The following is a 22,603-nucleotide window of genomic DNA, read 5'->3' on the forward strand; positions in this document are numbered from 1 at the left end:
AGACTCATCTTTTACGGTGGTCCTTTCTCTATAAGCAACTAAAGCCCAACCGACGGTTGCTCCGAAAAAAAAAAAAAAACCCAACATAGGGGTTGAGGATGACTACAAGGAACTTATAAAATCTCAGAAAAAAAAAAAAGTTATATATATGAAAAATGATAGATACTATAATTCTATCCGACATTTATCTAATAATATTGATGTGACACTCATCCTAAATAGGTAGTTCAATTAGTTGGGAACTCCACATAATAAAGCGGAGTTCAATAGTTCAAATCTTCATCTCCCATTTTTCTCTCCTTGTGCAACAAACATGTAATAATTAGGTTGCGTGTCACATGATCAACATTATTGAATGAATAATTTTGACAAACAGAGGGTTTAAATATAATTTTTTGGCATTCGACATTTTTCAGTTTCTAAAAAATTAATGTTTTGGTTCCTAAATTAGTGGAATGACAATAAATAACTGTTAAAATATTAAATAAAACAAGTAAGAGATGAAGCTCGGCACTAATTAAACTAGGTTTGGACGAAATTTTCAGTTCTACTCATTATTTCATCATACTTAAATATAAAATAGGGTAAAGTCCATTTAACCTCCTCAAACTACCACCCGAAAGACAATCTACCCTCCAAACTATCAATTGCGACAATTTACCCCACAAACTACCAAAACAATGATAATGTACCCCCCAAATACTAGCAAAATGACAAAATTACCCCTATAAAATTTTTAATAAGACAAAAATACCCTTAAATTTTTGAAAAGAAAAAAAATTTAATTAAGTATTTTATTTTTATTTTAGTAAGGGTAATTTTGTCTTCTTTTTTTTTAAAAAAATTGGGAATAAAGTGCCATTGCTTTGATAGTTTAAGGGGTAAATTGTCACAATTGATAGTTTGGGAGTAGATTGTCATTAGAGTAGTAATTTGATAGAGTTAAATGGACTTTACCCTATAAAATATTACAACCTTAAAGTGGAGATATGTATGGTAATACTCTAATTACAATCAATCTTCTAGAATCTAATTATCCTAGAAGATAAGAATCATACCATATCATATATTCTAATATATTCTAAAAGGTAATAAATATCTCACCATATTATATTTTCTAACACTAACATCAATATATAATTCTACCATATTTTTATCTTACATTCTTTGTCACGACGACCAAGTCACTTGTGGTGATCAGACGGTCATTTGCATTAATCTTAACCAATCAGATTCTTGCCTCTCCTAAAAATTCAAGGACGCAGATTCGACAATCATATATACTCATCCATTGCACTTGATCTTTCCCATGGCATTAGAATTGTTCGACAGGTGGAGAACATATCGCGGAATTTTTCGTATGGCCTTAATCTTTTGGCGACAAAATGAAGTCAACGCAAAATAGTCGTGGGAGTTCGTTCGAATTGTATATTGGTATTTGCAAAGAATAATTCGGTAAATTTTCACTAAGCTCCCATGTTCATGAATCCTGCCATGAATCAAATTAAAGACACGTTATACACATTGTTCTAGAGGATCAATAATGCACTCCAAATACCGGTCTACACGTGAAAGAAGGTGTTAAAAAATAATTTCACATTGCCTATACATGGACAAGACCTTGGGCATGTTTATAAAGAATGGGTAACCCTCTCTTATAGAAACGATTTTATAAGATAAGTACTATTCATCCCAAAAGCTTAAGCTTACATGATAACTGGTAATTTAATTGTTTTATCATAGCAAACGAATAATATAAAGTTTTTTTCTTAGAAAAAAATTAACATTTCTTCTTAATTGCCAATAATATCCTCTATCATTCCCCACAATTCATGTATAATGGCTTGAACATGGAAGGTTCTAAGGATAAATATTGCAAAAGCCACCATCTATGCAATTGTTTTCAAAATATTTGCTATTGCGCTAGTCAAACCAAAGTTTCCTTGGAAATTGATCAGGACATGTTAGTCTATCTGTCCACCATATAGAATTAAAAATATTATTTCTATTAATATGATACTTAGATATTTAAAAAAAATAAAATAAAAAGTATTTTTCGATATTTAGTAGGTACAACCAAATATAATAGTCAAATTCGGTTTGACTAAAAGAAAATTTTTAGTTTTCAAAATACTGTTTCAATTTTTAATTTCGTAAACTATTTTTTGAACTTGAATTTCTCCTTCTCGAACTACCGAATCTCCACAAAACCGTTGTTAGAGGTTGCTAGAAGTCACTGAATTCGTTCCAAAAACATATTTTTATGTCCAAACAATATTGAATTACTCCTCAGTGTTGGACAACTTGTGGCCATGCCTCCCTTTAAGGTTTCTCTTGATCATGTGACGAAAAGTTTTTTGTCAAATCCTATCGTTTAACGAAGTCAAGCATATATATATTGGTGGGTTAGGTTGTAAGAATGATCTGTCGAATCTTGAGGGCCAATGGGTGAAGAGGTTGCTCATGACACTTTGCTCACCACCATTGGTGTGTCTCTTTAAATCCCAAAAACCCAGCAATAATATAACCGATAAGTGAACTTTTTGAAGTTCAACTAATTATCTTTGTTTATCTCTAATTAGGGCACATTATCTGACACCTTAGCTTTATTTTATAATCGTCACTAACACAAGCCTAACAAGGGATACGAGTTGATGGCGACAGATTTTGTGTGCAACCTTTCCACCAAATCTCAAGCAATTAAGCTAATTTTGACCATGGCATACGGACGCGGCACGTGTACGATCAAACCGACATCCAGATCGATGATATGGATATTAATTATAAATGGGTCTATTTCTGCGATAAATGTTCTCAGCATGCCACTAAGTAGCAATTTTTTTCTTTTTTTTTTTTTTTTTTTTTTGATAAAAATAGGATCTTTTTTGAGATACTTGGGCGGGCAACGGGGAAATTTGGCCAACTACCGCAGCATGCGCTGCCAATACTAGCTGCTGATCAAGATGGATATTTTAACACTAACCAATGCTTATATATTTTTACAGTTTAAGATGAGATATATATATATATATATATATATATATATATATATATATATATATCTTGTAATAATATGGTTTTAGTTTGTAATGCTTAGTTTTAAGTTGGAGTAAAAGTTGGCTCAAACACATGAAAAATTCAAGTTTATTAATGTAGTCCAGCAAAGACCCGTCAAAGCAAAAATTGTTAGAATTTTGAATTGCACGAAAAAATTTCAATTCCAATGTTTACCAAGTTAAAATGGGCTATCAAAAAATGTCTTAATACCTAGTACAAAGAGTTTGATTGTAGTTCGATCTTGTACAAAAAAGCTCCATACAAAAACCCGAAAGGTTTGATCGAAGTTTTGTCGTAATTGGATCACTCAAACTTGTGACATAATTTTTTTGCTTTAGCCAACTTACATTATTAAACTCAGGCTTTAGTGCTTTACCCTACCAATATAAGCCTATTGAGGCATAATTTTCAAAGAGAGAGTGAGAGAAACATGAGAGAGATCCTAGAACTTTAAGCCTAATAAATTGAAACTTCTCTTCTTCTTCTTTTCTTCTTTATTACCATTAAACCAAGAGATCTTAAATAATGAGCTTAAATGGAGACTAATCATCTCTTTCTTTTGTAATTATTAAACCACATAAAAAATTAAAAATTAAAAAAAACCTTCAGTCATCGGACTTTAATTTCAAGTTGCCACAAGTTTCACATGTTCAAAAAAAACTAAAAAAATAAAAAGAAAAAGAAAAAAAGCGATGCATCTAGCTGATATGTATATCCGATTAGACTAGTTATTTTAGAACACTTTTAAACGGACAGGTGTAGACATTATTGTCAGTTGAATTTTTGGTAACTTAATAAATGGTGCCAATTTTATTGATCCCTGCCTCCCTGGCGACACACCGTCCGTTAACATTGAGGAACTAATTACTTTGCGTCACATCAAGGCTCACAAGTCGTAGCCACCATTTAATTTAATTGGGCTTTGCTCGTAAGTGTCTTGAACCCTCACATGGTTGCCATTGTGTTTAAACCTTTTAGGTGATGGTTACATTGACGGCAGTGCATATATCATATATGCAGCAATTGATATTAGAGACTTGATTTATTAATAGAATATACATCTCTTTCTTATTATTTATCGTTTTTGCTACGCCAATTAGTATTAGAGCCTTGATTAATTAGTCTAGTAGCCCTAGTTTGATGGTAAATTAATGATAGACACACAAGCAACCATTTTGACAATAAAGATCGTGGAGTGCATGCCCTTTAAGCAGTCGTAAAAGCTCAAGCAGAGCAGCTTGATAGTGTTAAATGCATGTTGCGGCAGATACAACAAGAGTATCACCATCCCAATCAGAACCATGTTAATGAGATGGCATGTGGCCTTTCGGTTGGAGGTCGTAGTCCTATACCACAATAGAAACATTAAGTTTTTAAGACCATCAAAGGTGGTGGTTCAATGGCCTAAAGAAATTCCTAAAGTGGTTGGGCATGTGCTATAACGTGGGTTCGAATTTTCACAATGGAGAATCCCTACATATGCTTGATTAGTATTAGCAACTTTGATTCTCATTAATGCCGTGGTGGGGCTGGGTTAGGCTATGACTCAGTCGGACTTGAGGGAGGGCCTGCAGTTCTCATTGTCTAGGCTCCTCCTGTGCGGCTCTCAACGGGTAGGTGCTACTATAGTCATGTCCAGATAGGATAGTCACAATTGGTCTTTTCGGCCTACTCTTTTTTATTTATTTTTTATTTTTTTAAAAAAAGGTTCTTAAGATTCATCAGGAGTTTGAAGCTTTCATGGGAGAGGAGAATGGCGGTAGGCGATACTAGGTTAACTCCCACTATTTAGTAATTAAGGCTCCGTTTACTTCGACGTAAAATGGTTTCCTTCGTAAAATATTTTCAGGAAAGTTATTTTTCAACGAAAACGTTTTACGGCGTTTACCTTGCACACGGAAAATATATATTTTTTAATATATTTTTTTATATATATTTTTTCCAATAAGGTCCCCACCGGGACTTGTTCAAGACCTCGTAGGGACTTGCCCGGGACCCGCCCGAGACTTGACCGGGACCCTCCTAGGACTCGCCTGGGACTTGACCGGGACTTGCTTAGGACCTGCCCGAGACTTGACCGGAACCCGCCCGAGACTTGCCTAGGACCCCTGCGGGACCCGCCCGGGACTTGATCGGGACCTACCTGGGACTCGCTTGGGACTTGCCCGAGACTTGACCGAAACCCGCCCGGGACCCACCGGGACCCTCCTAGGACTTACTCGGGACCTCATCGGGACTTGCCCGGGACTTGACCAGAACCCCACAAGACTTGACCTAGCAGGTTCGGTCAAGTCTCGAGCGGGTCTCCATCAAGTCCAGGGCAGGTCCTGGGTGAGTCTCGGTCAGGTCCCGAGCGGGTCCTGATCAAGTCTCGGGTAGGTCCCGGGTGGGTCCCGGTCAAGTCCCAGTCAGGTCCCAAGTGGGTCCTGGTCAAGTCCCGGTTAGGTCCTGGGCAAGTCTTGGTTAGGTCCCAGGCAAGTCCCGGGCGGGTCCCGGGTGGGTCCTGGTCAAGTCTCGGGCAGGTCCTAGGCAAGTCCTGTGTGGGTCCCGGTCAGGTCTCGGGCGAGTCCCGGTCAAGTCTCGGGCAGGTCCCTAGCGGGTCCCGGGCAAGTCCCGGTTACGTCCTAAGCGGGTCCCAGGCAGGTCTTAGCGAGGGCCCTGGTGGTGCCCGGTCAGGCCTTAAGCAAGTCCTGGGCAGGTCCCGGTTAAGTCCTGAGCAGGTCCCGGGCGGATCTCAGTCAAGTCTCGGGTGGGACCCGGTCAAGTCCCGGCAAGGTTCTGGGTGGGTCTTGGCAAGGTCCATGAAAACCGTAAACCATTTTCCGAAAATTAAAGAAGAATTTTCGGTTAAAAGGAAAATATTTTCCGTTGACTACTATTTTACGTTGAAGTAAACACCGTAAAACACGAAAATCATTTTTTGGAAACCATTTTACGTCGAAATAAACGAAGCCTAAGATTGATTTGCCATATACTTTAATGGTGAGAAATGCTTGAGCATCTACTCAATTATTTTTTGTTGGGGTTATCGCACATCAATTGTTAAAGGAGCTAGTGATCAGTTTAGAAATGTGAGGAAAATTTTTACCTCTTAAAGATTTTCTTTTAGGGTTGAGAAATACTCAGGACCACCTAACACTGATATAAATGGTTTTTCTCTTCGCATTTGAGGGTTTTTCACGTAAAAATCTTACTATCTTACTTGTAAGTTGTTTGATTATTATTATGCATTGTGAGTTTATTTTTGGTTGTTATTGCGACTATTTAATTTACACAAAAAGAAGTAGATTAATTCTGCTATGTATCCGAAATTAGTCTCCAATCACCCCTAACACTTCTCCTATCTTTCTCTATCCTCCATTTTGTAAAATTAATCATTGAATCCAACTTTACTTATGCAGACTCTTACAAACTCAATGATTGATTTATATATATATATATATATATATATATATATATATAAAGAAGAATGGGAGACATAGGTAAGGAAGAGGTAGTCTTTCAATCAATAAAATTTTAAAGTCCTTTTTTTCAACATTTGTTGATTAGCAAATTTGAATTTTTTTTTTTTTTTTTAATATATGTCTGCCTAATGAAAAAAAAGAAAAGAAAAAAAAGCGAAAAGAGATAAAAACTAGTGCCGAACAGGGTCTCAAAAGCTATGTTTGCCAAGAGAAGGGCCCGGCACTGTAGCTGGAACTGCACTGTTCCAGCAAAATATTTTTTAAAAAAAAATTTTAAGATGAAAAAATTGCCACATGTTAGTTGGCACTGTAGCTAGAACAGTACAGTTCCAACTATAATGCCGGGCCCTTCCCTTGGCAAATATAGCTAAACAAATTAAAATACCCTTTAAAAACAAGACACACGTGTTCTTTATCTATCAAGTTATTGAGGCAATGGAGACAGAATTTGTCTGCACAAAAGAGGAGCAATGATCTCAGATTCCCAATATAAAAAGAATCTTTTCCTTGAGCTAATTACAGGCATGTCCAGCATGTACAAAGTCCTGTCATGGCGCAGCCGCAGCCCTTGGGCCTGCTATCCGAATTCCAAAAGTCCTGCTGCTGCACTTCCTTTCGATCGAGACAGTGATCGACTCATCTTTGACATTTGAATTGCCGAACCCAGACAAATCAAATCAAATCAAATCAAAACCCAATTTGTCAGTGACCAATAAAGATCGACGGCTGTTAATAAAGGCCCAATCAATGATTGGTGTGTGAAGGAAGCCTGAAGCCGCAGTTGGCCGCCACTTCTTCCTAATTTTCAAGTTTATGTTTTTTAATAGCAGCTTTTAATATCAAATCGAGTGTCTAAAGACATTAATATTGTTTAAAAATATATCAATAAGAAAAATATTTGAATAGAGTCATCCAATATACACACTCCAGTGGCAGTGAGTCAGTAACAGTCCACACATAAAAATTCAGAAAAAATAACATATTTTTTATTGCTGAGAAAAAGAATTTGATACTACTTAGATGACATATTCTCTGTTTTCAGAATATATATATATATTAATTTAAATATTTTTAGATTGAAACGACGTGATCATTAATCAAAAGATTAAAATATATATTTTTTTTAAAAAAAAAAACTTTTTTATCTTCTGAAATGGTAACAAAAGTAATACTACATATTAGTACCTCGAATAATAATAATAATAAATAGAGTAGACCTGCTCATGGCAATGATTACTATTTTAGGGTTACTAGCGAGATCTGATAACTTGATAGTGGCTGATATGAGATTTGGTAGCTTAGTGGTGGCCACTAAAGCCTCGGAATCACTACAATTGTGATTGCGGCCGCTCTGGAACAAGATTTTTTTGTATTGTTTTTATTTTTGTTTTAATTTTTGTAAAACACTTCTCAAAATTGTAGCAAATCTATTTTTATTTGTTGACCCCACATGCAACGCTTATTTAAATGTGATCTTTACCAAATCAATTCTTAATTTTTCATTTCTTAAAACTTTTTTCAAAATTCAAAATTATAAATATTTCTCAAAACTTTATCAAATGGGCCATAATTTTTTTAATTTTACATGCCTAGTTGTTTGTGTACAAAAGACGATGTTCTTATGTGCGGTTAGAGCATTCTCGTATGCCTAGTCAAATGTTATTTTGACTAAGCCAGTATACTAAAAATTGAGCAAAATATTTGTATCTGGCTCAACAATATGGAAAAATATTGGGTGAGCTGTTATGGTACTTACCAAATTTGATGAGCAATGTTCATTCAAAAAATGTTTAAAAAAAAAAAAAAAATTCTAACATTTCAATAAAGAGTAAATAAATTCTTGAAAAATAATATTTAAATTGAATGGTAAAAATGATAGCTAATACAGGGAGCTAAATGTAGGTGTTATGAAAATTTGACTGAAAAAAAAAAAAAAAAAAAAAGAGTATTTTTTAGGCCCGCTGGTTTTGGCGTGAAATGTTTGATGTTATAATATTATTTCAACTAAAAACATTTTTCCATGTTTGGTTTGAATGAAAAATCAACAAAAAAAATTATGTTATAAAATAAAGAGAACATAATGCATTTAGGAATGAGATTGAGATCCTATACAATTGCATATCCATATTTTTTGTAAATTGGGTATGCCAGTGTAATAGGATCCTTGTGGGGACTACATTTTCAAGCAGGTGCTCGGGCAACTCAAGATCTATTTAGGAAGGTAGGCTCCTAAAAAGTTATCTCACAATTACTTGCTCGAGAATGTGAGAGAGAAGTGATAAATGGTTTATGCAAACAAGAAGCGTAAATAATTTTATGCCTCATGAAAGCCATTTCTCTTGGTCAACTCAAAACTTTTTTAAGTTGACTAACATTTTATTTCAAGTCAAACACTAAAATGAAAATAAATAAATAAATAAAAATTATGCCAAGATTAACCTTTGCTACGTCAATTTTATAGCGATCCTAGTTGTTCCTAGCAAAGTAGCTAAATAGCTCATAATAGCTAAGTATTACTTATTTTGAGCCATTTTGTTTCCAACAAATGCTTTAAAATAAAATTTTTGTTAGAGTAAACTTTCGCATATAAAAGTTGATTGTAGCAATTTGAAGGTTTTTAATTATTTTTTCTCTTTTCTCCCTCTCCCTCTCCCTCTCCCTTCTTTTATTATTTTTTCCTTAAAAATTAATAATCAAGAAACTAGAGACTAAAACAAATAATTAATTGAATTATATTTTTTTTTTTAAAAAAAAAGAAAGATAAAATTAAAAAACAAAAGTGTATTTTTAGATAGCTAAATTGGACCTGGATCCTCTCTAGTACGAAGATGATCTATTTAATGTATTTAAAATAGAGAAGATTCATTTAATATTTATTTAAGAGGATAATTTTATCATTATATATATATATATATTAACAAAAATACCCTAAAAAATAACTAAATCGATGCCTCTCCAGCTAAAATAGCTTGGCATTGCCGGAGATGCGAAGAGTTGAATGCGGGGAAACCGAGCAACGAGTGGACAAGTCCAAGGGTAGTGTTGGGTTTCACCACTCTCTAGTGACCTACTGGAGTCAAGAGTGCGGTCGTATCTGGTACCTGATGGCAGTTGGGGGGACCGTGCACCCTCAAGTCCTGAACAAGGGCACAGGCCGCACAGCCGCACAGGACTAACTGATTTGACCATCTATCTCAATCTTCAATTAAGGTAGCTAGGCTATTATCACAATTTGGCTTTCCTCCCCTATTCAAATGCTATTATCAGAAATTGAGGATTAAAAAAAAAAAAAAACGGACATTTTCATCTTGGAGATGCCACGCTGCTGCTCCCCTCCTCCACATGCAAATCTAACGTCATTTGAACAACACGTCAGTCTCTTTTCAGTAATCAGACGGGATTAAAAGATTAGTTTCAGTAACATGTCGGTCTCGACAGGCAAATCCAATTAATATTTTAAACAGTACATCTTATAATTATCTTTAATTTTTTTTTTTTATTACCAAATTTAAGGATTAGAGTCCTCATGTTCACACAACATGGACTCCTACTATGAAAAAAATATTTGGACAGATTTAACTCTTATTACTATTCCCTTTCATTCCTCTCTAAACTCCCATGGTAGCCGGAACATGAAAGACAAAATATAAGAAAAGTGTTTGTTAAATCCTACGGTACTGTTTATTCTTCAAATAATAATAATGATTGGTATGAAAAAATAAAAAAGTGGTATTGAAAAGTAAAAAAATTTGTTTTTGTAGTGATTTTTTTATTTGAATAGTAATAAAAAGTAAATGATGTGATATAAAAAATGAATAATTTAATATAAAAGGAAGAATGTTTTTTTTTTAAAAAAAAAATGAAGTAAATAGTGTGGTGAGATGATGAATAGTGTGGTGGGGTTTAACAAACACCCCCAAGATATTTGAATTAGTGATGTCTGTTTTATAAATGTCACGTATTTTGTCAAATGCAAAGGTAAGATTATAGCTTTGCTTAGGGTATTTGGACAGATATAACTCTTATTACTATTTGCTTTCATTCCTTCTAAACTCTCATGGTAGCCACAACCGGAAAGTCAAAATATAAGATATTCGAATTAGTGATGTCTGTTTTATAAATATCACGTATTTTGTCAAATGCAAGGATAAGATTGTAGCTTTGCTTAGGGTAGTAGCTTGTCAAATTTTAAAAATTCTCTTAAAATTATAAGTTTTTATGGAATAAATATTTTAAAATTATGCTTTTACCCTCTTAAAAAGTTTTAGTTTAATTTTATCCATTGGTTACATTTTAGCGGTTAGCAGGATAAGTATTATATAAATTGTCACATTAATTTGTAATGTGATAAGTGTTACGTGAATTGTCACATGACAATATATATTTTAATGTTACATGATGTACTATCAAGTTAGATTTTTTGGCAACAAAAACTGTAATTATCAAACACCTTTTACAAAAACAAAAAATACTCTTAAAAAGCATTACCAAGCGAGTACAAGGATCATCTCGTCTTCTCCATTTCAAACCAAATTAAAAGTTGGTAAATTAACAGTTTACATAATATTATATTATTTAAAAAATGCGAAGTTTACAAATAAATTTTATAAAAAAACTTTTATAACATGGTGTGGCACATTATGATTGGATTCCTTAAAAATTGAATTTATCTTCTTTTTAATCATGTTGTGTCACATTATGTTGTAAAAGTTTTTTTGTAAATTTTATTTGTAAACTTAGCATTCCTCATTATTTAAAGACGGGTCATTTCATAATTCTAACATTACGTAAAAGAGTAATGCTAGAAACCATCTTTTTATCTTCATAAAGTTAATGTAATTTTCAAAATTATCATTAGATCAAAATTTAAGTATACTTCATTTAAAATTTAATAATAATCTTAAAAATTACATCAATTTTAAAAACATAAAAAAAAAATAATGCCGAACAATACTTTAAGTAAAAACCTGACAAAGTTTAATATCTGCATTAATATGACAGAGATTGACAAGAAACGAGGCTGCCCTAATTCAATTCTCTGCATCAGCATCACTATATCTTTACATCTTTACCATTTTTTACAGTAACCGCAATTACGTAGATGAATTGGGGACTTTAACACAGCACTGAATCATTCACTCTGTTAGGTCTCCCCAAAAGAAGCTCTTCTGCTGTGGAACTAGTACAGTGCTGGGCAATAGGGCTATATAAAACCGGACACGCGTACGGATAGGTGATTCAGTTCCATTAACACTCCACTGTACCCAGGTTGCTGTCATTTTTAAAATGACTAAAATACCCACTCCCTCTCAAATCTCTCTGCTATTTCTCCGAATTTTTTTTTTTTTGGGATCTGCGCTTTATAAATTTGAGGACCACCTGGTCCTTTTTTCCTTTCCGAGGAACACCCCCAAGCTTGTTCTGCATTTTTGTTCTTTCTCGTCTCCACTAACCGGAAGAGGCAAAGAGAGAGACCCACACGTCAAATTGTGATTTCCATCACTCTCTCTCTTACTAGAAAGGTAAAAAGAAAGCTCGATCGATTTTTCAATCTCACGCGCACACTTTGATCTTTTCCTGTCTTGATTATGTCATTCTTTTACCGCTAATGTGCCTTAAACCCATCCCCTAATTAGCAATGTCGTTGACCCCTGTTTCCGACAAACATTATAGTGTTTTTGATTGCTTCATTGCCCCGCTTTTTCTTATGAACTCTGTTTTTTCTGTTTTCCTTTTGATTGTCTCTGTTTTGTTTTCTGTTACTGTATGTTATTCTTGTTCATCTGCGCCAAACGGTTGCCCAAAACCTTTCCGATTCTTGGTCCTTTCTGTGGTGTATATTTCACTTCCAATTCATTGTTCCTGACACTGTAAAATATTCATATCCGGGTTTTTGATCGATCTGCTTTCTTAGTTGTCGATTATGAAGCTACTCCGCATCGAAGAAAGTCGAAAAGGTGAGCTTTTTGAAATGGGTTAATCGAGATTTGATTAAAGATCTAGAAAGAAAAAAGCCATGGCTTTTGGTTCTCTAATCCTTCATCTTCCACTCTGTCTTCCTCTCTGTAAAGGGAAAAACTGGTGCTTCTAAAGAAAAGAAAAAATTCCTCTCCAAAAGGATGTACCTGGCCTCTTCTTTCTCGCATATAATATTAATATTTTTATTTTCTTTGATTTAATTAAATTTTTTTTTTTTTTTTTCCCCTTTGTTGTTTCTCTCAGAAGCTGTCTCCGTTTACCCTGCAACTGGGTCTTTTATATTGCCGTTGAATCCTCCATTTGACGCCAATAATATCGTCTAAATAACTATATATTTTGTTTTTTCTCAAAATAATAATGGAAAAAAAAAAAGTACCCCCTTGATGTTTGATTAATCGCTCACTGTTTTTCTTGGAGACTTTCGAGTATTCAACTTAATTTTTTTCATGGAAAATATCTTGCCGGATAGATTCGGATAAAGCTTACCCTCTACATTAATTGCTTCCTCCACGTTTCAGAGGCTGTTTCCTGATTGGCGACTGTGATTGGACTCCGTTTCGATTTCAGTGATTTGACGGTGGAACAATGGGAGCTGAGCGCAGGAAGATCTCCAAGGTACGGAATTGATCTTTATATGTAATTTGTTCTCGGCCGATATATCGGCTTATTGAAAACCCATATCGTTTAATGTCGCAGTCTTCGTGGCCGAGAACTGTGGTGAGAAAATGGCTCAATATACAGAGCGGAGGGGACGAGTTTTACTCCGACTCTTACACTATAAAAGGTAAACATTTTCGGATTTAATTTTATTTTTGGTATTAATTTTGAGTTTCGGTCTCGGATTAAGAAGGTTCTTGCTATTTCGGGACCAGAAAAACCTGATCGACGGCGGAGCTGCCCGGACCAGGACCGCTACATCGTCGTACCGGAAGATTTCTCAGGTATTTTACTGTGTATTGGCACTGTAGTTTCCCTTCCTACTGCTGCGGCCTTTTACCGTCTATTCGTTACGTACTGTCCTCTGTTCTGACGGCTCCACTAATATGATTGGACATCGGGGAAAGGGGAATGAGTTTGGGATCATCGGGAACACTAGGCTCCCCCTTGATTCTAGTTGGGCCCCGTCTGGTTAGTTGGGGACAAGTAGGGGCTTCGTGCCACGTGGACGGTTGAATGGACGTGCGGTGTTGTAAAACACAGTAGCATCAATCGAAGTCAAGGCTGGAGAAGGCAATAAGTACACTATGAAAGGGTTTGAGGAGAGAGAACATAGCGTTTTTTTGTGTTTTTGTTTTGTGCTATAATTTTTAATATCTATCATCTTTGCATTAGAATGTACTTTTGAAGGATGATTTGTTTTTATCTATTGTCGATGCTCTAAGGCTCTTTTGATTTCAAGAATAGATTTTCATAAGAATACCTTCCAACCGCTATAAGAATGGAAAAAAATAATAAAAATAATATTTAAATGAAGTAGATAAATATTTATAGAATTTAATGTATAAGAGCACTATTTGCAACCTCATCAAAACCATTTTTAGGTTATTTTGGTGAGACAATTTGGTAAAAGTGGTTAAAAACTCTTTTTTAGTCTCACAATTTTAATAAGAAAAAAATGGTGAGTGATCAGTACTCACTATTAATAGTGAGTATTTTTTTTTTTTTTTTATTTGTATTGAATAATTAAAAAATTTCACTCTCTCTCTCCCTTTTTGTTTTTCATTTCTCTCTCATCCTTTAATAGTTAGAGAAAAAATAAACAAATCTTTGAAAAATAATATTTAAATAGAATAGTGAAAGTTGATTGTTAAAATAGTGAGACTGTTAGAGCATTTCTAGCAGCCTTACCAAATTTTACTCACCACAACTCACTTTTTTAGAGTATTCAGAGCAGACTAATTACTTTAACAATTCACTTTCACTATTTCATTTAAATATTATTTTTAAAAAAATTGTTTATTCTTTCTCAAACTTTTATTAAAAATTAGGGTTGAAATTCGATTTTACTAACCGCTTAGGCAATTGAGATTAGCGGTTTTAACTAATAATAGTTAACCATAACCCCTTTTTTACCCCTAACAAAAATGAGTTTTCGAGCTTACCTTGCTAATCCATTAAGAATGCTCTAATGGGGTTCAAATACTTACATGTAAGATCCAAATGAAACTGGGCTGTACTGAGAAACTAAGCGGGGGCAAGAAAGAAGAAACCCATGATAAAGCAATTTTAGCATACCAGCAAAGGATAAACGAAACTAACCCACAGAAATGGGCCAAATCTACTTTCATTGCAAGGGTAGTTGCGTAATCTGAGTCAAAACATTGAAAACAAGGCGGTCTCTAATTCCGGTTGACCATCAAATGTTCATTTTCTATTCTCCCCGTTTCAGTTCCCTCACAACCAACCCATCAATATTTCAATATCCGGGCTCCCAGAAATTTTGAATGACATTTTTGTTTTTTTTGAAAAAAATGTCAAAAAAATATTAAAGGTCAAAAAAAAATATGCAAAGTTTTTTTCTTCAGGAACAAAACTTTTTTCTCTTGATCAAAGTAAAGTTTTGTTTTGTTTTGTGTTTTTTTTTTTTTTCTGAATTTTGAATGACATTTTTGTTTTTTTGACAAAAATTTAAGGCCATTTTTGTCTTTTACGGCTTTGAGGGAAATGTTGACAAAGATGCATTTAAGCCTAAGGTGAACTCGAACGGATATAATTAAATTTCAAAAATTTAAAAAATTTCGACTCTTTCCCTTTGTCCCTCAAGCCCTCTCTCAAAGCTCTCCCCTGTCTCCCTCTCGCCCTCTCTCAGACGCTCTACCTGTGTCCCTCTCGCCCTCTCTCAGACGCTCTACCTGTCTCCCTCTCGCCCTCTCTCAGACGCTCTCCCTGTCTCCCTCTCGCCCTCTCTCAGACGCTCTACCTGTCTCCCTCTCGCCCTCTCTCAGACGCTCTCCCTGTCTCCCTCTCAAAATTTCAGATGGACGAGCAGGTCAGAGACTTCACTCTCTTCTATAAAGACGAGCACGTCGCAGATGACAAGGAGGACGAGCAGGTCGCAGAGGCCTTCACTGTCCTCGACAAGGACGGCGATGGTAACCTTTTTTTCTCTCTCTCTCTCTCTGTCTCAGTCTCAGCCATCAATTGTTCTATTTAGCTTAGCAATTGTCCTCTCAGTAACAAAAATACGATTTTGGGTTGTTTAGTTTTGATGCAGGATACTGCCACAACTTTTGAAGCCCTCAACTTGTCGCCGCTCTTGCTGAAGGGCCTGTACGCGGAGATGCACTTCAAAAGGCCCAGCAAAATCCAGGGCGTCAGCTTGCCTTTGATCATGGATCCTCCCCACAGAGATTTGGTGGCGCAGGCAGATAATGGGTCTGGTAAGACTGCTTGTTTTGTGCTTGGGATGTTGAGTCGCATTGATCCCGACCTGAAGACTACTCAGGCACTCTGTGTCTGTCCCACACGAGAGCTGGCTATTCAGGTCAGCCTTTGCTCTCGTTATAATTGTAGGATTATCGCTTTATTGACTACAAATCAAAATTAATTAATGCCCTCACTTTTTTTTTTAGTAATTTCTTTGGTCCAATTATCAGAATTCAACCCACAATGTCTGTTTTAATGGCTGTAATAATTTACCATTGGGCATTGGGTGTCTTTCTTGAGTAAAGTCTAAACAGTCTCCTTAAATACTCTTTATATTCACGTGTATATATCTATTCATGTCAACCTTGGGGACTAAATAAAAGTTAGGATTAATGTTACATAATTCAATGACATGTATTTAATCCAATGGCAGGTTTCTCAAAATAATTTAACAAAAGATTATTGAGCGTTGTAATATTAGATGAAATAATTCTTAAGCTTTGATCATCTTAATATTTGAACAGCATGAAGGATAATGGGAAGAGCAAGTCATCCAATGGTACATTTCCTAGATTTGATAATCATTTTAACACAACTGTTTGAAAATTGTTTCAACTTTTATTCTCCTTTGATAATATTTGAAAACTTAATTATAATTAATGATTAACATGGTAATTAAATGCCTGGGGACTCACACCTTAGTTTGTATAGAATTTGTAGTAAACTGTAATACCCATAACATTATTCTTTGCCTTTTGGAACTACCCGTTATTTATCAGTACTGCGCATGTAGACTAATACCTTAGTGTAAATTAAACTCAGAGTAATTCCAACCCGGCCACTAAAATTCAATAAGAAAACTGTCTAGGAAAGCTCAACAAAGAACCAAACACAGCATTTGATGAAATACTTTTGACGGTTATGTCCTTAGTATAATTTAGAAATGATCTGATTTTCTTAAAGTGCATTTTTGAAACTTGAACCAATGGGCTTGTTGAATTTCATGCTTTTCAACTTGAAAGAATTTATTCTAGTATGATATCCTTGGTTCACATTTTCTGGAGCTCAGATGGTAAACAAGAAGTTTTTGAAATGTATTCATTTGCTTCCTTGTCATACCACTAAACAAATTTTAACTGTATCTATCTGGTAGAACGTGGAAGTTCTTCGGAAGATCGGGCAGTACACAAGTATAACTTCAGAGTGTGCTGTGGCAATGGATAAGAAACATTATGCGCCAATATCGAAACAACCGCCGGTCTCAGCACAAGCAGTCATAGGAACTCCTGGTACAATCAAGAAATGGATGTCAAATAGGAAATTGGACTTGACTGAAATGAAGATTCTTGTTTTTGATGAGGCTGATCACATGCTTGCTGAGGTAGATTTTATCTTGCTGATTATTTTTATATTTGGTGAAATTTGAAGTATTATCATTACATCTAAAAAACTTCATTACTTGATTTTGTTTGTATCTAGATCTTTGGTTTGCTTGGGTAGGCAGATTTATTTGTTTGGGACTATATGGTTAATCTTGTGGTATCATGATTTTTGAACCATTTGGTTGAATTGCTTGTGTCCACTATTACTGCATGTGAAGATTATATATTCTCTATTTGTGTATCATATTCCGAACTTTGAACCATGGCAACCTATAATTGGTTCCAGTTGGTTTAATTCAAGAGAAGATCAGTACTTTGGTCGACTTGCGTGCATGTACTATTACTGTATGTGAAGATTATTTTTCTCTATTTATGTATCATATTTCAAACTTTGAACCGTGGCTACCTGAATTATTCGAGCAGGAATCTCGGACAGTAATTGGTCATTGTCAGTTTAATTCAAGAGCAGATCAGTATTTTGGATCACTAAAGAATTACATAGTGTTTAAAACCAAACTTTGCTTCTTGAAGACAAAGCAGTGCTGGGTGGACATAAAAGGCCTGCATTCACATTCAAATGAGATCAGTAGTTAATCTGTTTTTTTGTAGCAGAAGTATTTATGGGTTCCTGGGAAATTATGCCGGTCTAGCAGAAACCATTAGAGTGCACTAAGCTTGATACTTTGCTGGTTGATCTTGGGTTTAGTTCACTTGCATTTATGGAAATGTTATTCCATTGTCTCAGCACAATATATATTACATTTACAGTTGGGGAAAAGTTTTGGGGTTGGTCATTTTTTTGGTTTGGTGGTGGGGGGGAGGCGATTTAGGGGGATAAGGGGGCTTCGGTTGGATCATAAGGTGCTAGGAAGTGTATTTGCTGGCGGGTACCATATTTATTGGAACTAATGTAATCATGTTTATTGGTGCTTTTTTATAAAATTTCCTTTACTATTAAAAAAAATGAATACCAATTACATGCATGTTACTTCTTTCAAATGATTATCTGCTTTATTGTTATGGTAATACCTGCATGTGGGTAATTGCTTTAGCTAAATTTAGTATGTAATGTTTTAATCTTTAGGTACATAAAATTGATTATTCAATCTCGTTTTGTTGATGTAGGACGGATTTAAGGACGATTCCTTGAAAATAAAGGAGGAAATTGGAAGACGTAGTTCTCACTGCCAGGTTTGTTCAACTAACGTTTAGTTTAACCACTAATTTTAGATACAGTTCCCTTTATGTGATGCTCAAAATTTCTGCATAGGTGCGGTACCATTGAGAATGAGATCAAAGGTGATTGATGAAAATTATTACCTAAAACTTTAGGGACTTTTTATATGTATATATATATAGACACACACACACACACAGAGTAATGCGTAATATTTTTTCTTTCTTTCCTAGTTTTCGCACTCCACTTGCGGAGGCGCGTGTTAACTCGTATCGTTGGGGGTTAGCCCCGGCTCGTCCATTCCGAGCACTTGGCCTCTACGATGGAGTCTTGCTTCTTGAGACTCCATCATGGAGGCCAAAGCTTTCTTTTTCTCGGTAGAGAAAGGGAAACAAGAGCTGCGTTGAGGAAAGGAGAAAAGGTTTTTTAGGGTTTGTCTTTTTTAGGGCTCTTTTTTTCTTTAATAAAACTTGTTACTTATAAATATATATATATATATATACACACACACACACACACACACACACAAAGATATTAATTACTTTTAAGTAAAAGATTGCATTAGATCTGCTTCAAACTTATTCATTACTCCTTTTGTTAGGTAGGTTGTAGCTAGATTCAGCATAGGTGTGGTGCATAAGTTCCCACAGAGAATAAAGGATTGAGGGTGTTTTATATATATAGATAGATAGATATTATTTTAAAGTAAAAGGTTGCAAATTATATCTGTTGCAAACTTATTCATTATTTCTTTTGTTGGGTAGGTTGTAGCGAGATTGGAGATTGATATTTGCGATAGTATTCCTCTATAAGTTGCTTTGTATGTAGGTCTGCTTGATAATTTCTCCTTTATTGCTATTCATCCTCAACTAGAGCCGTTGGCCATTCATAAAATCTCCTAATAAAAGGCAGTACATGTTTCTTTATTTACAGGGTTTGTATGACTGTTTCTGTACGATGCGCTGATTAATCGATCATGCACAAAAGATTATGCTATTAGTTATGTTGACATAGATTTACTAGCATATGCAAGTTTCGATTTATCAGATATTTGATTGGTTATCTTGATCAACATATGAGTTTTTTGTCTAATTGAAACAAAAATGGTTGACTTGTTTTGATAACCAATTTGTTTTCAGGTTCTTCTGTTTTGTGCTACGTGTAATGCAAATGTCAAAAAAATTCTTTCAAGGATAGTCGAAGGCTACAATCAACTCTTTGTCAAGAAGGATGAACTGTCTTTAAAGGCTGTGAAGCAGTACAAAGTTCATTGTCCTGATGAACGCACGAAGACTCTTGTGATTAGAGACAGAATATTGGAATTGGGAGAGAACGTGGGGCAGACAATTATATTTGTACTTGGGCGAGATAACGCCATCATGTTGCATAGGGCACTTGCTGACCTTGGTTATGCAGTTACTACCATTCAAGGTGCTATCAGTGCAGAAGACAGAGACAAAATAGTCCAAGAGTTCAAAAAGAGCCTAACTAAAGTTCTTATATCAACGGATCTCCTTTCCCGAGGCTTTGACCAACAACAGGTGCTCCCCCACCCCCACTCCTTTTTCCCAGGAAAAAAAAACTCCCTTCAACTCTTCTCTGTTAATATGATGAGGTGCTTTAAATTTAACATGCTGGGAATTTTTTCTGCAGGTCAATCTGGTCATTAACTATGATCTTCCAGTGAAGTATCAAACCTCGGAGCCTGATTATGAGGTGTACTTACATAGGATGGGAAGGACAGGGCGATTTGGCCGCAAGGGTGAGTTTTTCATGTTTCAGAACTTTGTTTTCTTCACAATTCTTGGCTAGCTTGACTCAAAGCATGATCTTTTAGTTGCAGTCCATTTTATTTGGAGTAATTTTCTGTAAATCACACTTGTGTGTTAATTATCAAACATTCTGTACATTATATATATAGTATGATACTTTGGGTATATTATATATTTTAAGGAGGTTCTAATACAAGTCAGGGAGAGGTTAGCATGCCCTAAACTTGTTTATTGCATGTCCAAGCCGTGTCAGATCAGTATCTAGCCCCAAAACATTATCAAATAATTCAAAACACATTAGAAAGCAAAAACAGTTTTTACATTTATGTCGTATAAAAACGCTATCTTAAACAAAAAACAAAAAACACCACCTTTTCTCTGGAGTGATGGGAGCTAACCAGATCTATTGTACTTTATAGGAGCTGTGTTTAATTTGTTGTGTGGAGATAACGACAAGATGCTCATGTCAAAAATTGAGCATTATTTTGGCTCAAAAGTGGAAGAGGTAACTTGTACTCCCTCTTCCTTTTTATGTTTTTGCTTCTGTAGTTCTAAATTTGTTTTTGCACTATTTTTGCAGGTGAAATCTTGGGAAAGCGAAGAAGATTTCACCGCTGCCCTGAAGGCGGCAAAATTGTTGTGATGATCCAGAGTTTCACTCATAGGGACATTAAGTTCCTAAGATTCATCTAATGACGAGGAGTTTAGATTGATTTGCCATGCTTTAAGGGTGAAAAATGTTGGAGCATCTCAATTCTTCTTGTTGGGGTTTTGTAGAAGGGGTATATAGTCAGTTTAGAAGTGTAAAGGTAAAGTTTTTGAGGTTGAGAAAGGCTTAAAACCACACAACATTAATATCAATGGTTTTTTCCCTTGCATTTGAGGGTTTTACACATAAACATCTTGGTGTATTGTTACTTGTGGGTTGCTTGATTTTTAATTTCTGCACAAAGGAAAAAAAAAAAAAAAGGATGGCAAAATGGGATTCAAACAGGTCTTAAAATACCCATTGAAAACAAGACACAAATGTTCTTTTATGCGTAGTTTATCAATACCATCTTAGTATGTCTTTAATCCATCAAGTTATTGAGGCAATGGAGACAGAATTTGTCTGCACAAAAGAGGAGCTAGATCCCAGATTCCCAATAAATATGAAAAAGGATCTTTTCCTTGAGGTAATTACAGGCATGTCACTCAGCTGGCCGCCACTCCTTCCTAATTTTAAAGTTTTTTTTTTTAATAGCAGCTTTTAATATCAAATCGAGTGTCTAAAGACATTAATATTGTTTAAAAAATATGTTCTGTCTCTGTTTTCAGAAATATATATATATATATATTAATTTAAATATTTTTAGATTGAAACGACGTGATCATTAATCAAAAGATTAAAATATAAGATTTTTCTTAAAATGCCGTTCACTTTACATTAAAAATTGACACTAGCAGTAGCGTCCAGCTTCCTCCACCGCTTTGGCCGTCCATTCCGCCTTGCCGTTCATTTTCCTCCCCAATTTGTGGTCTTTGTCAGTTTTTGCAAAGGTTCTTAGATCAGCTTTTTCTGAAGTAGATCTATGTTTTCGCCGCTGGTCCAAGTCCTATACATGTTATTACACCTTTCCCGGTGCCAACAAGTCCAGCAAACAACATACGTTTTCCCTTCGGTCGGCACGCGACGGTTGTGGTTCAAACGCGCTGGAGCGTGGATCGCGTGAATCTCACACGCTTTTATGTGAGTCTGCTGCTGCTGTTTGTGGTTTTTGTTTGTTTATGTGGTTCTGGTTTCGAGTTGATCACAGATAATTTTTTATGTAAGGGCTTAATGATCACGGCCGATTAAATAAAAACTTTTGTTGTAGGAATATAATCTACCAATGTCTTAGATCTAGTCTGCTATGAGCAGATCTATACCATATATGAAGTTTGTACATGTGTGAGATGGGGGGGTCATTGATACGATTTGATTGTTAGATTTTTCGATGTATCTACGACTTTGTAACCACATAGCTTTTGCCTATGTTATTAAGAGTTTTATAATCTGTGATGTAATAGCTTTATACTCTGAATCTTTTATAGAATGAGAAAAGATTTACCTATTAAAAAAAAATGACACAATCTTTAAAGAAAAAAAAAAAAAAAAAAAAACTTATTTATTTTCTAAAAAATAAAAAGTATATATATATATAATCTGAAATGTTAACAAAAGTAAGAGTAATGCTATGGAATAACAAAAGTTCCGTAGCTTTTTCGTTTTTTCTTACGTGACTATTTTGGGGCTACTAGCGAGATCTGGCAACCTAACAGTGGCTGATATAAGATTTGGTAGCTTAGTGGTGGCCACTAAAGCCGCTGAATCACTACCATTGTCATTGCCGCCACTGTGGAGCAACATTTTTTTATATTGTTTTT

The 22,603-nt window shown here is 35.1% G+C and overlaps 1 protein-coding gene across 3 annotated transcripts; it reads left to right on the forward strand.

The window, feature by feature from the left end:
- Positions 1–11,935: 11,935 nt before the first annotated feature.
- LOC148583455 (DEAD-box ATP-dependent RNA helicase 38-like) lies at positions 11,936–21,075 on the forward strand. 3 transcript variants are annotated; one of them, XM_088511371.1, is made up of 12 exons: positions 11,936–12,043; positions 13,019–13,115; positions 13,197–13,284; positions 13,373–13,441; positions 15,478–15,592; positions 15,704–15,984; positions 17,020–17,247; positions 18,374–18,439; positions 19,565–19,966; positions 20,079–20,187; positions 20,617–20,702; positions 20,778–21,075. In XM_088511371.1, the coding sequence occupies exons 5-12, from the start codon at positions 15,478–15,480 to the stop codon at positions 20,838–20,840; spliced, it is 1,350 nt and encodes a 449-aa protein (XP_088367497.1). In that variant the 5' UTR covers positions 11,936–12,043; positions 13,019–13,115; positions 13,197–13,284; positions 13,373–13,441; the 3' UTR covers positions 20,841–21,075. The 3 variants fall into 3 exon arrangements, with proteins under 3 accessions (XP_088367497.1, XP_088367499.1, XP_088367498.1); XM_088511372.1 differs by lacking the exon at positions 11,936–12,043 and adding an exon at positions 12,284–12,478; XM_088511373.1 differs by lacking the exon at positions 18,374–18,439.
- Positions 21,076–22,603: the final 1,528 nt, after the last annotated feature.

This window comes from Corylus avellana, chromosome 10, assembly GCF_965113065.1.
Source record: "Corylus avellana chromosome 10, dhCorAvel1.hap1.2, whole genome shotgun sequence".
Classification (NCBI taxonomy): domain Eukaryota; kingdom Viridiplantae; phylum Streptophyta; class Magnoliopsida; order Fagales; family Betulaceae; genus Corylus; species Corylus avellana.

What these genes read in the sequence shown, in the direction of transcription:
- LOC148583455 (XM_088511371.1), top strand. Translation starts at nt 15,478, where the DNA reads ATGGACGAGCAGGTCAGAGACTTCACTCTCTTCTATAAAGACGAGCAC. An exon ending in GAGGCTTTGACCAACAACAG is followed by an intron (nt 19,967 to 20,078) that starts GTGCTCCCCCAC and finishes TTTTTTCTGCAG; the next exon opens with GTCAATCTGGTCATTAACTA. An exon ending in TTGGCTCAAAAGTGGAAGAG is followed by an intron (nt 20,703 to 20,777) that starts GTAACTTGTACT and finishes CTATTTTTGCAG; the next exon opens with GTGAAATCTTGGGAAAGCGA.